At 61.5% G+C, this 12,794-nt stretch overlaps 1 protein-coding gene across 2 annotated transcripts; it reads right to left on the bottom strand.

The window, feature by feature from the left end:
- Positions 1–876: 876 nt before the first annotated feature.
- ACVRL1 (activin A receptor like type 1) lies at positions 877–9,559 on the bottom strand. Of its 2 annotated transcripts, XM_084499733.1 has the most exons (10): positions 9,339–9,559; positions 6,336–6,406; positions 5,278–5,502; positions 4,737–4,951; positions 4,535–4,634; positions 4,113–4,259; positions 3,751–4,026; positions 3,438–3,635; positions 1,896–2,026; positions 877–1,653 (listed from the first exon to the last, which is right to left on the bottom strand). In XM_084499733.1, the coding sequence occupies exons 2-10, from the start codon at positions 6,400–6,402 to the stop codon at positions 1,519–1,521; spliced, it is 1,494 nt and encodes a 497-aa protein (XP_084355859.1). In that variant the 5' UTR covers positions 6,403–6,406; positions 9,339–9,559; the 3' UTR covers positions 877–1,518. The 2 variants fall into 2 exon arrangements, with proteins under 2 accessions (XP_084355859.1, XP_084355858.1); XM_084499732.1 differs by having other exon boundaries at positions 4,535–4,951.
- Between the last annotated feature and the right edge of the window lie 3,235 nt (positions 9,560–12,794).

Raw genomic sequence — 12,794 nt, 5'->3', positions numbered from 1 at the left:
GGGGGGACTCCAGGGTTCTGGGGGGGTGAGGGGTGCTGGGGGGGGGTGAGGAGGGGGGCTGGGGGGGGTTGGGGGTACTGGGGGGAACTGGGGGGTACTGGGGGGTTGAGGAGGAGGACTGGGGGGGTGGAAAGGGGAGATGGGGGGGTGAGGAGGGGAATTGATGGGGATATGGGGGGACTCCAGGGAGCTCAGCGCAGCTCCCACATCCCAGGGTCTGATCCATGCCCCCTCAGGACCCCTTGTCCCAGCCCGCCCCCCACTTCCAAGAGCCGCCCATTGCCCACCAGTTCCTCCCAGCTGCTAACTGGGAGCAGGGCACCCAATGCGGGCCGTGCCTGCGGTGTCAGCGTGCGCCGGGCCCGTGTCCTGTCCCAGGCCAGGCCGACATCCCGCACGGGGCTGAGCCGGAAAAAAAAATCCCCGTGTCAGCCGAGCTTTTCCGAGCAAGTTCCCCTTTCATCTTCGGGGGTGTTTTCGTGTGTCCCCCCCCCCTTTTCGGGCTATCAGCAGGAACCTCCTGCGCACCCGCTGCGATAAGGCCGCCCGGGTTATCCTGCCTGAACAATGTCAGCGCTCGCAAACAAGACCTGGCCTTTGTTGTCTGCGCTTTCTTGGCATCTCGGGATCCTATTTTTTTATTTTTTATTTATTATTATTTTTTTTTTTTTGGTGCAAATTCCTAGAAGCACCAGGGCCGGCGGCCCCGAGGGAGAGGGGGTTTGCGGAGAGGCTGGAGCGAGGTTTATTGCGGGGTCCGATACACGCCGGCTACAGCCGTGTCGAAGCCATAAATTAATAAGCCATGCACAAGCTCCGGGCCGCGGGGTCCCCCTTCTCCTCGGTGCCTGGTGGGGGAGGCTGGGAAGCGATAAAATAGCTTTATGCTTTATTAAATATATTAAATCTTGATAATTAAATAATAAAGGCGCGCGTCTCCTTCCGTTGAACGCCCTGGGCGAGGCCGTGAGGAGTCCCCGACCCGAACAGGGAGCGAGCAGGAGCCGGCTGGAGAATGTATGAAAACGCCTGGAAAACACCAAAATGCTGAGAAAACACCCAAACAGCTCGGAAAGCAGAAGCTCATCAGGCCCCAGCAGTCTCAACCCCCGGCACCTTCCCGTGGCTCTGTGGGATCCCCAGGACGCACGGCTCCAAGCGGCCCCGAAGCGCCCTGGGACCAGCCTTTTCCAGCAAAACCCCCCAAAAAAACCCCAAAACCCGGAGCTGTGCCAGGTCCTGATGGGGAATTCCTGGTGCTGCCCCTTTGGGGTACAGCACGGGGATGGATCCGGCTGGGTAGGGGGCTTCGGGGTGGGCTGGGGCCGGGCGCAGGCTGCCCCCAGCATCAACTTTCGGCTCCGGGGGATATTTTTATAAACAGGCTGGAAGATTTCTTGCTTGCTATTTTTTTTTTGCCTTTTTTTTTTTTTTTTTCCACCTTGCGGATTTAGAAGCCGCTGGGGTGGGAAAAGCCAAGGGGGCCACGGTGAGGGGGGTGGGCTGCAGCCCCGGTGCTCAGCACTCCTGCTTGGGTTTGTCCAGGGAGTGGTGCAGCTTCTTCAGGGTCTTTTTGATCCTCAGGGCCGTGAGCCGTGCCGAGGGGCTCTGGTACCAGCACTCCTTCATCACCTTAGCCAGGGCAGACAGAACCTGGGGGGTGGGAGTAGACAAGGAGTGATGTTTTGGGTGATGCCAGGGCTCCCCAAACCTCCCCAGGCTCCCCAAACCTCCCCCAGGGTCTGCAAAAGCTTTGGGGTGGGGGTCCCGGCTTCCACCCGTCCTCGCCCCCGCTGCCACCCGGAGCTCATGGCCCCTCCGTGGGCGCTTTGCAGCCGGGGTACCCCAAAACTGCAGCCCCCGTGATGCACCCCGAGCCCTTGCCGAAGCCTCACCGAGTCGGAGAAGAGGCGGTTGGGGATCACGGGGGTCTGCTGGTCGACGCACACCACCTTCTTCATGTCCTCGAAGCTGGGGTCGCTGGGCACCACGTCGAAGAAGGGCGGCCGGTACTCCTCCACGATGCCTGCGGGGTTCGCCGTGAGCGTGGCCGGGGCGCAGGATGCGTCCCTGGTCCCGCACGGGACCGATGTCCCTGCTTCCAGGACACTTGGGGGGGCACAGGGAATGGGAACGGGGGCTGCGGGGTGCCCAAGCTGCCCCCTGTGCCTGTCCCTAGGGTGGCACGGGCACAGCCCTGGGTTGGGGTGCACTGCTCCGGCCCCACCACGGGGCTGGGATGTCTTGGGGGGGCCCAGCACCATCTCCAACCCTGATGGGGGCTCCAGCACCAAGTCCAGCCCCAATAAAACCCCGCAGCCATGGCGAGCCCGCCAGCTGGCCCTGCTAATCCTTGCTTAGTGCCTCCATATGGCCGTGCATCCATGGGGTTTTCCCTCCCCCCAGGCTGCCCCGAGCACCCCACAGCCCCGTGTACCCCAAGGGTACCGGCGACCCCAAACCCCATCCTGGTTCCTCAGTGCCCCGGGGCTGTGCCCGGGTTCCCCACAAGGGTTAAAGCTGGCGGCTGAAGGTCGTCCCCTGCACATGGCCACAGTAATTCGGAGTAAATGTTTAATCTGAAGGAGCCCCAGGGCAGTAAATGAGATTATCCCGACCAGACTGCGCCTGGGGGGGACCTGCTGCTTCACCCTCCAGCGCCCACCATTTAATTAATGCCGCTAATGGGCTCTGCCGGTGGTGCTGAGCGGCGCTGGCCGGGGCAGGAGCCTCCTCTGCGGGGGTCCCCAGCTCTGTCCCCGTCCCCGAGCAAAAACCCCGTGGCCGGAGGTCCCGGCCGTGGCCGGCTTCCAGGCAGCGCTGGATGCTGCTTGTTTTCTAATCAGCACTGAACAAACAGAACGCTGATTGAGTCTAATGGGCCCTTTAATCAGGGAGCCGGGTGCTGACACCAGATTACAGTGTTTATAAATTTACAGCTAATCTTCTGGGCGAAGGAAAAAAAAAAAAAAAAAGAAAAAAAAAAAGAAAAGGGGAAAAAAAAGGAAAAAGGGAAAAAAAAGGAAAAAGGGAAAAAAAAGGAAAAGGGGGAAAAAAAAGGAAAAAAAAGGAAAAAGGGAAAAAAATGAAAAAGGAAAAAAAAGGGTAAAGGGGAAAAAAAAGGAAAAAGGGAAAAATAAAAAAGGAAAAAGGGAAAAAAAGGAAAAAAAAAGGAAAAAGGGGAAAAAAAGGAAAAAGGGAAAAAAAAGGAAAAAGGAAAAAAAAGGAAAAAGCGAAAATAAAAGGAAAAGGGGAAAAAAAGGAAAAAGGGAAAAAAAAAGGAAAAAGGGAAAAAAAAGGAAAAAGGGAAAAAAAAGGAAAAAGGGAAAAAAAGGAAAAAGAAAAAAAAAAGGAAAAGGGGAAAAAAAAAGAAAAAAGGGAAAAAAAAGAAAAAAGGAGGAGGAGGAGAGAAGGAGGGAGGGCTGGAGCCCACTCACCGTTCACCGCCGTCCGCCGGGTGATCTCCCAGAGCACCAGCCCGTAGGCCCAGATGTCCGTCTTCTTGTAGGACTCGAAGCAGTCGGTGCGGATCTGCTCGCTCAGCACCTCGGGGGCCATGTAGCGCTTGGTGCCCACCCGCGGGTTGGTGCCGATGTCCAGGTAGTCGCTGCCTTGGGAGTGCATGACGGCCAGCCCTGGGCGGACAGATGGACAGACGGATGGATGGATGGATGGATAGACGGACGGACGGTGGACAGAAGGACGTCACCGTCACCGCCGTGTCCCCCCCCCGGGGGAGCGGGGTCTCACCCAGGTCGGCGATGCAGCACTGCAGGTTGCTTTTCACCAGGATGTTCCTGCTCTTCAGGTCGCGGTGGGCGATGGCGGGCTTGCCCTGGGTGCCGAAAATCTCCACGTGGAGGTGGACGAGGCCGCAGATGATGGAGGCCGCCAGCCCCAGGCAGGTCTCCACGTCCAGGGCCGTCCTCTGCAGGTAGTCGTAGAGGGAGCCGTTCTCGTGGTAGTGGGTGATGAGCCACAGCTGGGTGCTGGAGTTCCTCGACGTCATGTCGGAGGCGATGAAGCCTGGATGGGGAGAGGAGCGGGGTCACGGAGCCGCCGCGCCGCCGTCCCCGGTGCCCCCTTCCCCCCCGTGTGGCCCCCATCCTCACCCAGGATGTTGTCGTGCCGGAGGAGGACGGTGTTGTAGATCTCCGTCTCGCGGAACCACGACTGCTCGTCCCGGGAGGAGAAGATCTTCACGGCCACGTTCTCCCCGTGCCACACGCCTCGCCACACCTCGCCGTAGCGCCCTTTGCCTGCCCCAACCACGGCATCCCCTTAACACGGACCCCAAAGGATCCCAACCCCGTCCCCGTCCCTCTGTGATAAACCCAGCTCCCGGTGGGGAATGGCAACGGGATGATGCAGGGCCCTTCATATCGGGGTGGGCTGACCTTGCTCAAGTGCCACCCACCCCGAGGATTGGGGTCTTTACGGGGTTTTGGCTACAGGGCTTGGGTCCAACGCCTCCCCGTGGGTTTGGCATCGCGGTGCCACTGCGGGAAAGGGCTCCGGCCCCTGCTGTCCTCACCCACGCACTCCACCAGGGTGATCTGCCGAGCCACTGTCCTCTGGACGAGGAAAGGCAGCCCCGAGCCGCTGCCCGTGGTGCAGTCGTCGTTCAGCAGGTCCTGAGGAGCCAAGGCAGCCGGTGAGCCCGGTGGCCACCCCGCGCCGCACGTCCCCCTTCCTTTGGGGACAGCCGGGGGTCTCCCCCCTTGGTGCCCACCCACCTCCAGCGTGCTGTCTCCCACCAGGGAGGCTTTGAGCATGAGGTCCGTGTCCCCCAGGTCGCTGTGCTTGAAGAGGAGCCTCTCGCGGCGGTGCTGGGCCAGCTTCCAGAGGAAGAGCGCCGTGAGCGCCGCGAGGACGAGGAGGGCGAGCAGCGGGACGAAGATCATCAGGAGGAGGTTGGACAGGGACGGCGGCTTCTCCAGGGCTTCTTCTCCTGGTGGAGGGGAAAGGATGGGTGGGGGAAGGAAGGGGGGGCTTGGGCTTGGAACTGGGGAGGTTTTGGGGTTTGGGTTTGGGTTTGGGCATGGGAGGGGGGATCTGCAGTGGGGTCACCCCCATGGATGGGGGCACAGCGCAAGGAGAGGCACTGGGGGCACCTTGCTCACCCCATCCTGCATTCGAAAGGGGGACCCTGGCAATGTTGGGAGAGGAGGGGGATTATTTAGAGACCCAAACACACCTCCACATCCCCGAAAAACCCTGCCCCTCTCCCCCTGACTCCTCGAAAAGGGAAGGGGGACAGCCCGGGGGTTCCCGTACCTGGCAGGTAGATCTCCAGCTCGGCGTTGCACATGTTGGAGTCGCAGCACCTGGTGCCGTACTGCTCCATCACGTGCGGGCGGCAGTTCTCCAACAGGTTGGTGGAGAAGCAGCCCCGGTGCTGGACGATCCTCCCGTCCTCCCGCCGCTTGCTGACGAAGCACACCTTGCCCGTGCAGTTGGGCACGCTGCAGTGCGGCACGTCGCACGCGCACAGCAGCTCGTCTGTGGGCACGAGGACAACACTTGTTGCGCCACGGGACCGGGATGCCCTGTTCGGGGTCAGCCGCCACCCGTCTTGGGGATGCTGCTGGCTTTGGGGTCAATGGGACCTATGCTCAAGACCCTAGAAGCAGGCTGGGACCACCAGGAGGCAGCAGAGGGGATGCGCGGGGAAAACGCATCCCTGCCATGAGCTGGAACAACAAATTGGGCTGCCCGAGCTCGCAGCGCACAGCCCGGGGGTCGCATCCTGCCCATGGAGCCCCAGGGAGCTTTGGAGCCTGAGCTGGGCTCTGGGGGTGTTGTGTTTTGGGATCCAGGCACCGAATGTGCAGCCCCTCGCTGCGGGGCCAGGGGGCGGCTGCGCTCCCGCCTCCCGATTTAGCTCTGCCCTTTGGCGCAGAAAATATCCCTCCTGGAATCAGCAAGTTCAGCACGAGGGCAGCCAGACGGACGGTGGCAAGGGGACAGACAGACGGCCGGCTGGCCACAGCCCCCCACGGCCCCATGCTGGTGACCTGTGCTTGGTGGCATGGGCTGGGGACTATCCCTGGTGCTCCTAGGGGGCTCCACGTCCCCCCTGCCCAGAGCCGGGACGATCCCAGCCTGGATCCACCCCGGATCCCCCTGGTGCTCTCTGGGGACCACGAGCAGCTCCTTGCTGCTCCCCACCACCAGCAGCACCTCCCCAGAGCCACGTCCTGCAGCCGTTTATTTTGAGCAGAGCAAACGATTAAGTTTCCAAACAGCCCCGAGTTTATTTTAACCACCCCGCGCGGGGCGGAAGGCGTCGGGCACGGCCCCAGCTTCATTTTCTGCTCCGTTTTGCTACTCACCGGCAGCAAGGCCGAGGGAGAAGGTCAGCAGCGCCAGCATGGCCCCGCCACAGGCTTCTTGGGACATTTTCCTGCAGGAAAAAAAAAACAAAAAAAAAAGGGGGTGACGGTGGCAGCCACAGCCCTGGGACATCCCCAACATCCCGGGGCTGGCGGCCGGGCAAAACGCGGGTGAAGCCGCGCGGTGGCTTTGGGAAGGAAGCAGCGGGACGCGGTGTCCGACGGGGAGGGAGGGCAGCGAGGCGAGGTAGGATGTGCTGCTTGCAAGTGGAATTCGGCTCCGGACGTCCCGGTTGCAGCCCTTCCTGCGAGCAGTTCCCCGGGACGGCTGCAGACGCACGCGGAGCCGGTGGGATGCCGGGACGCCCCGTACAGCCCCACGGCGCTCGAGGTTTGGGGTAGGAAGGGGGCATCGCCACGGCCACAAGGCCCCCACAGCCTCCCCCGTCCCCACGGGTGGTACCTCGGCGTGTCCCACGGACATCAGCGGGGCTCTAGGTCTGCGGGATGGGGCTGGGAGCCCCCACGCCCCGCTGCGCACCCCCAGGTCCCCGCCGCAGCCGGAGCCGCCCCGGCAGCTGGCTGCAATCCGGGGCTCAGCGCCGGGAGGGGGCTTTTGTACAGAGCTTATCAATGACACAAGCGGAGTCACTGCGGGCGGCCAAGAATTCCCCAGCTGCGCCTTTGGGGAAGGTTTGGCCGTGATTTTTTTTTTAAAATTATTATTATTTTTTTATTTTTCAACAGCTCCTCGTAAAAGGAGGAATTTTGGCCAAGCCCCTCGCGGCACCGCCACGCGCTCCCTTCCCACGAGGCCGGGACCTGGCTCCCCAACCCCACCTCGCTCCCTTCTCCGTCGCCCCGCGATTCCCAATATAAACACGCCGAAAGTCGCCGTTTCCTGCAATTCAAGGAGCCCTGCCCATGGCAGCCAGGACAGGAATCAAGATTGTTTAGATTCTGGCCTTGATGGGGAAAGGCAGTCACGCAAGCACGGCGCGCGGAAAGGCACACGGACGTGGCCGTCCCGGGCAGAGCTGCGACGGCTCCGGCTGCTGCGCAGCATAAAAATGGGCTTTTCCTCCCCAAAATAGCTCACTTTGTTGTAGCTCGTGGAGAGGAAACGGTGACCCGAGCTCGGGGCTGTCGTGAGAGCAGGATCCGCCCCGGCAGGAGCGGTGCCTGGCCGCTCGCAGCGCTCCTCACCGGCCGGTCCCTCGGCTAGCACGGGGTCAGCCCTACAAGGATGAGATTTGGGAAATAAATTCAGCTGGGGCCGTCCAGCTCTCGGGTTGTGAGCCCCTGGGATGCTCCTAGGCATGCCGGTCACCTCGCAATTTGGCGTGCTAGGGAATGAATCTTTTTAATATGGAAACGGAGACTCCCAGGCAGTGAATCCCCTCCTCGGAGGCGCTTCCAGGAAGCCACCAAGCAAAACCCTGCCTTGTCAGAGCCCTGCGGGGTTTTTGCCGTTCAACCCAAAATGGTCCGGACCTCACCGAAAACCTCACTGCCCACGAGACAAAATTGCAAGCAAAGCAAACCCTAATCCAGAACCGTCCCCAGCTCCAAGCTGTAGAAAATGAGGGTCAGAAATATCCCGGGACACATCTGCAATGGGTCAAAAACCAGCCCCGATGCCCCCCCAGTCCCTTCCCATTTCAAGCTGCAGCGTTTGCACCCCCTGGGGGTCCACAGCAGCACCTCCAGCCCCGAAATGCTGGCAGCGAGCCACCCCACAGCTTTACGTCCCGTCATCCTGGGGGATTTGTAGCAGCTTCGGCCACAGGGGGAGGAAAAAAAATTGGATAAATCCACCCTGGGGGGTTTTAGGGCTGGGCAGGAGCATCCCTGGCCAGGCAGAGGCTGTAGCACTCGCTGCCTTATGCACCAGAGGGGCTGAAATGATGGAAGTCCCTGTTGTTGGGAAGGTCTTGAGCAAGAAACAGCGCAGAGAAGAGGACTTTCCCTGCCCTGAAATGGAGGCAGGGGCCAAGGGGCTGCTCGGGAAGCAGCATCGGGGACAGGAGACAGTGGGAAAGCCCGGACCCGTTGGGTACCTGGGCAGAAATGGGGCTGCAGCACCCCGTGGCCATGCTTGCACGCTTCCAGCTGAGCAAACGCCGTCTCCTCCAGGAGAACAAACCCCGTCTCCTCCAGGAGGACCATTTCCCAAACGGCACAAGAAGGATGGAGGCGAAATTCAGGCGCAGCGGGGACCCGCGGGGACAGGCTGCGCACCCCGGCCCCTTGCACCACCGGGATTGCTGCACCGTAGGACGCACGCAGGGAGCAGCAAAACCAGCTCAGACGCATTAATGAGAGAAACAGGAACACGATGCCAGCCTTGCACGCATCTCCTCGCACACACAGCAGTGCAGGGGAGGTTTCCTGCCCTGGCCCTCGCGCTGGGTTTTGCCCAGCAGACGCTGTGCTTGCAGGCAGCGTGGGGCTCTGCACCGTGCCGTCAGCCACTGTGGTTTCAACTTTCCCTCACTGCAACTCATGCATTGTAGAGATGCGCCCCTGTCCTCCATTTCCCAGCCCTCTCGTCAGCTCAGGGGCTTGCTAGCAGCTGTATAATATTTTAGCTCTTTGCCGAGGACCCGGGGACGGATCCTGCTCTCAGCCACGCTGCTGTAAATCCAGGTTTATGTCCCCAAAATCCAGATTCCGGCATCTGCTACCCTGACGTAAACCCTGGTGTCCCACCGAACGCCATGGAAATGGGGCCAGCTCCTGATTTTGGCCACGTTGGTGAAAATCCAGAGGGAAACCGGCCGATCTCCGAGCCTGGAGACGTTCGGCAGAGATCAGCCCCTGCCCTGGGCTCGCCAGCAGCTGCTCTGGGCGTTAAAAAGTGATGGAGGCTTTGAGGAAAGAAGATGGGGACCCCCGGGAGCGGAAGGCAGGGCCAGGCTGGGGGGTCCTGACCCCACAGAGGTGGGGGTCCCGCATGGCCCCGCTCCGTGCAGCCTCCCCCGAGGGTGCTTTGGGACTCACCTACAGCATCCGCGCCGGTCCCGTGGGTGCTGCCCGGCTCTGCTGCTACTCCTGGGGAGGATTCCTGGCCGTGGCCCCCCCCGTGTCCCACACCAGGCTCAGCCAGGGACGCTCCCAGCCGTGCCCTGCACCCCAAGGAACCTCATGGGGACCCCGAAGAGGTTCAGTTCCCGGCCCGGCCCCGCTGCCCCGACGCGGCCGCCTGGCGAGCGCTCTGTGGTCTGGATGTGGGAGAAGTCAAAAAAATGTTTCTTATTACTGCCTCTTCCTGCCTGGCTTTTCTCCACCACTCCCAGCTAATAAAGCATTTCCTATTGCTGAGCACACATCCCCATCCAGCCTCCCTTCCTCCCGCACACCGGGCCCCAGCTCCATCCTGGTTGCTCTCCCTCGTCCCGCTCCTCCCGCCCCTGTCCCTCACCAGCTGCTTCCCCAAATTTTCCTGAATTTTGAGCCCGGGAGAGGCCCCAGGGCTGCACCCTGCCAGGTCCAGAGCACCCAAAGCCTCCTGCACCCGGCGGAGTCGCAGCCGCTCCGTTTGGGGGGTTTATTTGGGGGTACCAGGGGTAGGGAGGATGCTGTGGGTTGGCGTTAGAGCACCGGACACCTCACCGGTGCTTGTCCCCCGTGGGGATGGGAACTTTATGGGGTAGCAAAGGGGCTTCCCAGCTGTCCAGTGCTGTCCCCAGTAGGATTTTTGGAGCGCAAGGAGCACTGCACCGAGGGGTGCTCGGTCTTCTCTGCAGGGCTGGGACCCACGGGCACGTCTCCCATATGTGCCACCACCCTCGAGACCCCCCAGCTGCTCTGGGACACCCACGGTGGTGCCGTTCCCACGGCGTGGGGCGCACGGAGCCAACCCCACCGCGGGCAGCGGAAACGCCGCTTCCCCTTTTGCTGCCCCGGGGTTGCAGTTTCAGCCACCCTGGCTGGGGTCCCGTATCCGTCCCCCACCCCTCAGCTCCTCCCCAGCACCCCCCAGCCCCAGCTTTCTCCCGGCTGCTCCTTCCAGACACCTCGAGCAGCTCCCGTGGAGGCAGCCGGCAGCCCCGGGGGCCGGCGTCGCATCCTCTTTCCTAACCGAGCTACGTGGCCTGATTTCCCTCGCCGTTCCCCGTTTCATCACAAACCCCAATTGCATCACGAGCCCAAAATTGCAGCGCGACCCTCCCCGGAGCCGCCGCGGCCTCTCCGCCTGGGCACTGGCGGCAGAGCTCGGCCGTGGAGCTTTGAGGTCCTGCCCGAGGTTCCTCCGCTATCTCCCCGATCGCCCTCGGCGGAGGAAGTGAGACAAACAAGAGCACAAAACCAGGATCAAACGCGCGGAGCCTTCGTGCGTGACCTTGCCCGTGGCGGAGGCGGGAGGAATTTTCGCCGAGCCGGCGTCCACGCATGGGAAACGGGCAGTTTCCATCAGATAGCAGCGCCCGTCTGCCGGAGGAAGTCTGTGCCGCAGCCGCGCTATCGCCGTGACCATCTCTGCCCCGGCGCAGATTGCAGCCGCCAGCCCTTCCCCGTTTTTTTTTTTGGGGGGGGTTTTCAACAAGGGGGGGGAACAGCGGCCCCGAATTTTGCCCTCAGCAGCCGGGCGCTGGATGCGCGGTGTCCAGCAAGGGCTCTGCTTCAGGCGCTGCTCTCTTCCACGCTGGGAGCCTGGATTTTTTTTTTTAATTCGTGAATATTCACCCCAAGACCATGACCGGCTGTAACGACAAAGGGGTTTTCAACCCGGTCTGCCACCAGAATTTCAGCAGGGCAAGGATGGTTCTGAGCGATTTCCAGCACCAGGATGATAAAAACTGGGAGATGGAGGCTGAGCAGCAAGGAGAGGGGAGGAGAAGACTCGTGCCCGGTGCTGCCCGCCTCTACGGGCGGACAAACCGCGGCCATGCCGAACCCAGGAGCACCAAACCCCTGCCCTGACCTGAATATTTCCTCGCCTTCGCACAGCTCGAGGCCACCCCCAGCTCGTGGTGCAGCAGGAGGCCGCTGCCTCCTACCCATTGTGCTTCGTGCCGGGCTCTGGGGGTGCCAGCCCCGCGCTGAATCACAGCGGGATGGGTGCTGGCGGTGCCGGCCGCGCCGGGGCTGATGGCGCAAGCTCCCCACCGCTCCCACCTCCGAGCCAAAAAAAAAAAAAATCAGCCTTTATTAAATCATTTGGGCTTCTTATGGCCACGTGCTGCAGTTTCGCCCCGCAGAGCACCCTGTGCCCCCATGGGACCGCAGCCAGCCACCCCTGCAGGTGTCACCGAGGGGCCACGAGCCTCCATCCTCCGCTGTCCCTGGCTGTCCCCGTCCCCTGTGCGGCAGGAGCGTGGCACGAGCCAAGGTCTCTCCGTGCACGTCCGCCCCCGGCTCATCTGCGAGCCGTGGCAGAAGCTGGCACCGGAGGAAGGCGGCGCGGGGAGCCCGGCGCGAGCCAAGGCTGGGGGGGAACAGGAGGGAGGCAGCGGTGCCTGGAGCCCCTGCGAGGCACAGCCCCAAACTGGGAAGGACTGGGGGGAGCGGGTGGCTTTGTGCCCCCCAGAGGACAGGGTAAATGATGGGCTCGGCTCTGGGTTGCAGGTTCTGCCTGCCCACAGGGAAAGATTATTTATTTTATTTATTACCGGGGGATTTAAGTGATTCGAGTGCCTCTTGCTCCAAGGTGCTCTCCCTGCGACCAAACCCTCCCTGCCTGCAAGCTGCAGGAGGCAGCGAGGGCTGCTCAGGATCCGGATTTCACCTCCCCGCATCACCACAGGGTCACTTCGAGGCGTTTTTAGGAGGAACTTGAAATATTTACATCACCAGCAGCATCCCCGTGACTCAGACACGGCTGCTGGGGACCCGCGATGTGCACAGGGAGCAGAGCCAGGACTGTCCCTGCCGCCCCCAAGCCTGCACAGGGTGAGGACCCCACGGCCCCTTGCTTTTGTTTGCAGCTCAAATCCTCACTCAAACCATTCTGGTGCACGAATCAAGAGCAGCATGGGGAAAACATCCTGCTTTAACCACATCTGGGTGGCTGCAGCGTGACGGCAAACTCGAGCTCACTGCCATCCCGGCACGTGGTGCAGCACGGCTGGGGAATGCACCAGCAAAAAAATAACTGCACAGAGGGGCCACCGAGGGGAGCAGGTACTGGGGGGCACCAGAGGTCCCCGTGGGTGCAAAGTGAGGGGTCTTGGGACAAAGCAGGAGCAGGGAAATCGATGCCATGAGGGTAGTCGGGCTGCCCTGGCTGGGGGATGCTCGCAGCACGGGTGAGGCTTCGCTGCCAGCCCGACGAGCAGCCCTGGGGTTTATTCATTAAATCAATCCCGTTAACATGGCAACTGCTTCCACTTTAATTTGCACAGTCACGTTCCGCCACACTCCGCGAGATCCAGATCTCCGTAAGATCCAAGAGGCAAAAAAAAAAAAAAAAAAAAAAAAAAGGACAGGAGGGAGCCCCTTCTGCCCCCACCCTGC

This window comes from Aythya ferina (assembly GCF_964211825.1).
Source record: "Aythya ferina genome assembly, chromosome: 28".
In the NCBI taxonomy this organism is placed as follows: domain Eukaryota; kingdom Metazoa; phylum Chordata; class Aves; order Anseriformes; family Anatidae; genus Aythya; species Aythya ferina.
This window is presented reverse-complemented; position numbering and strand designations above follow the sequence as displayed.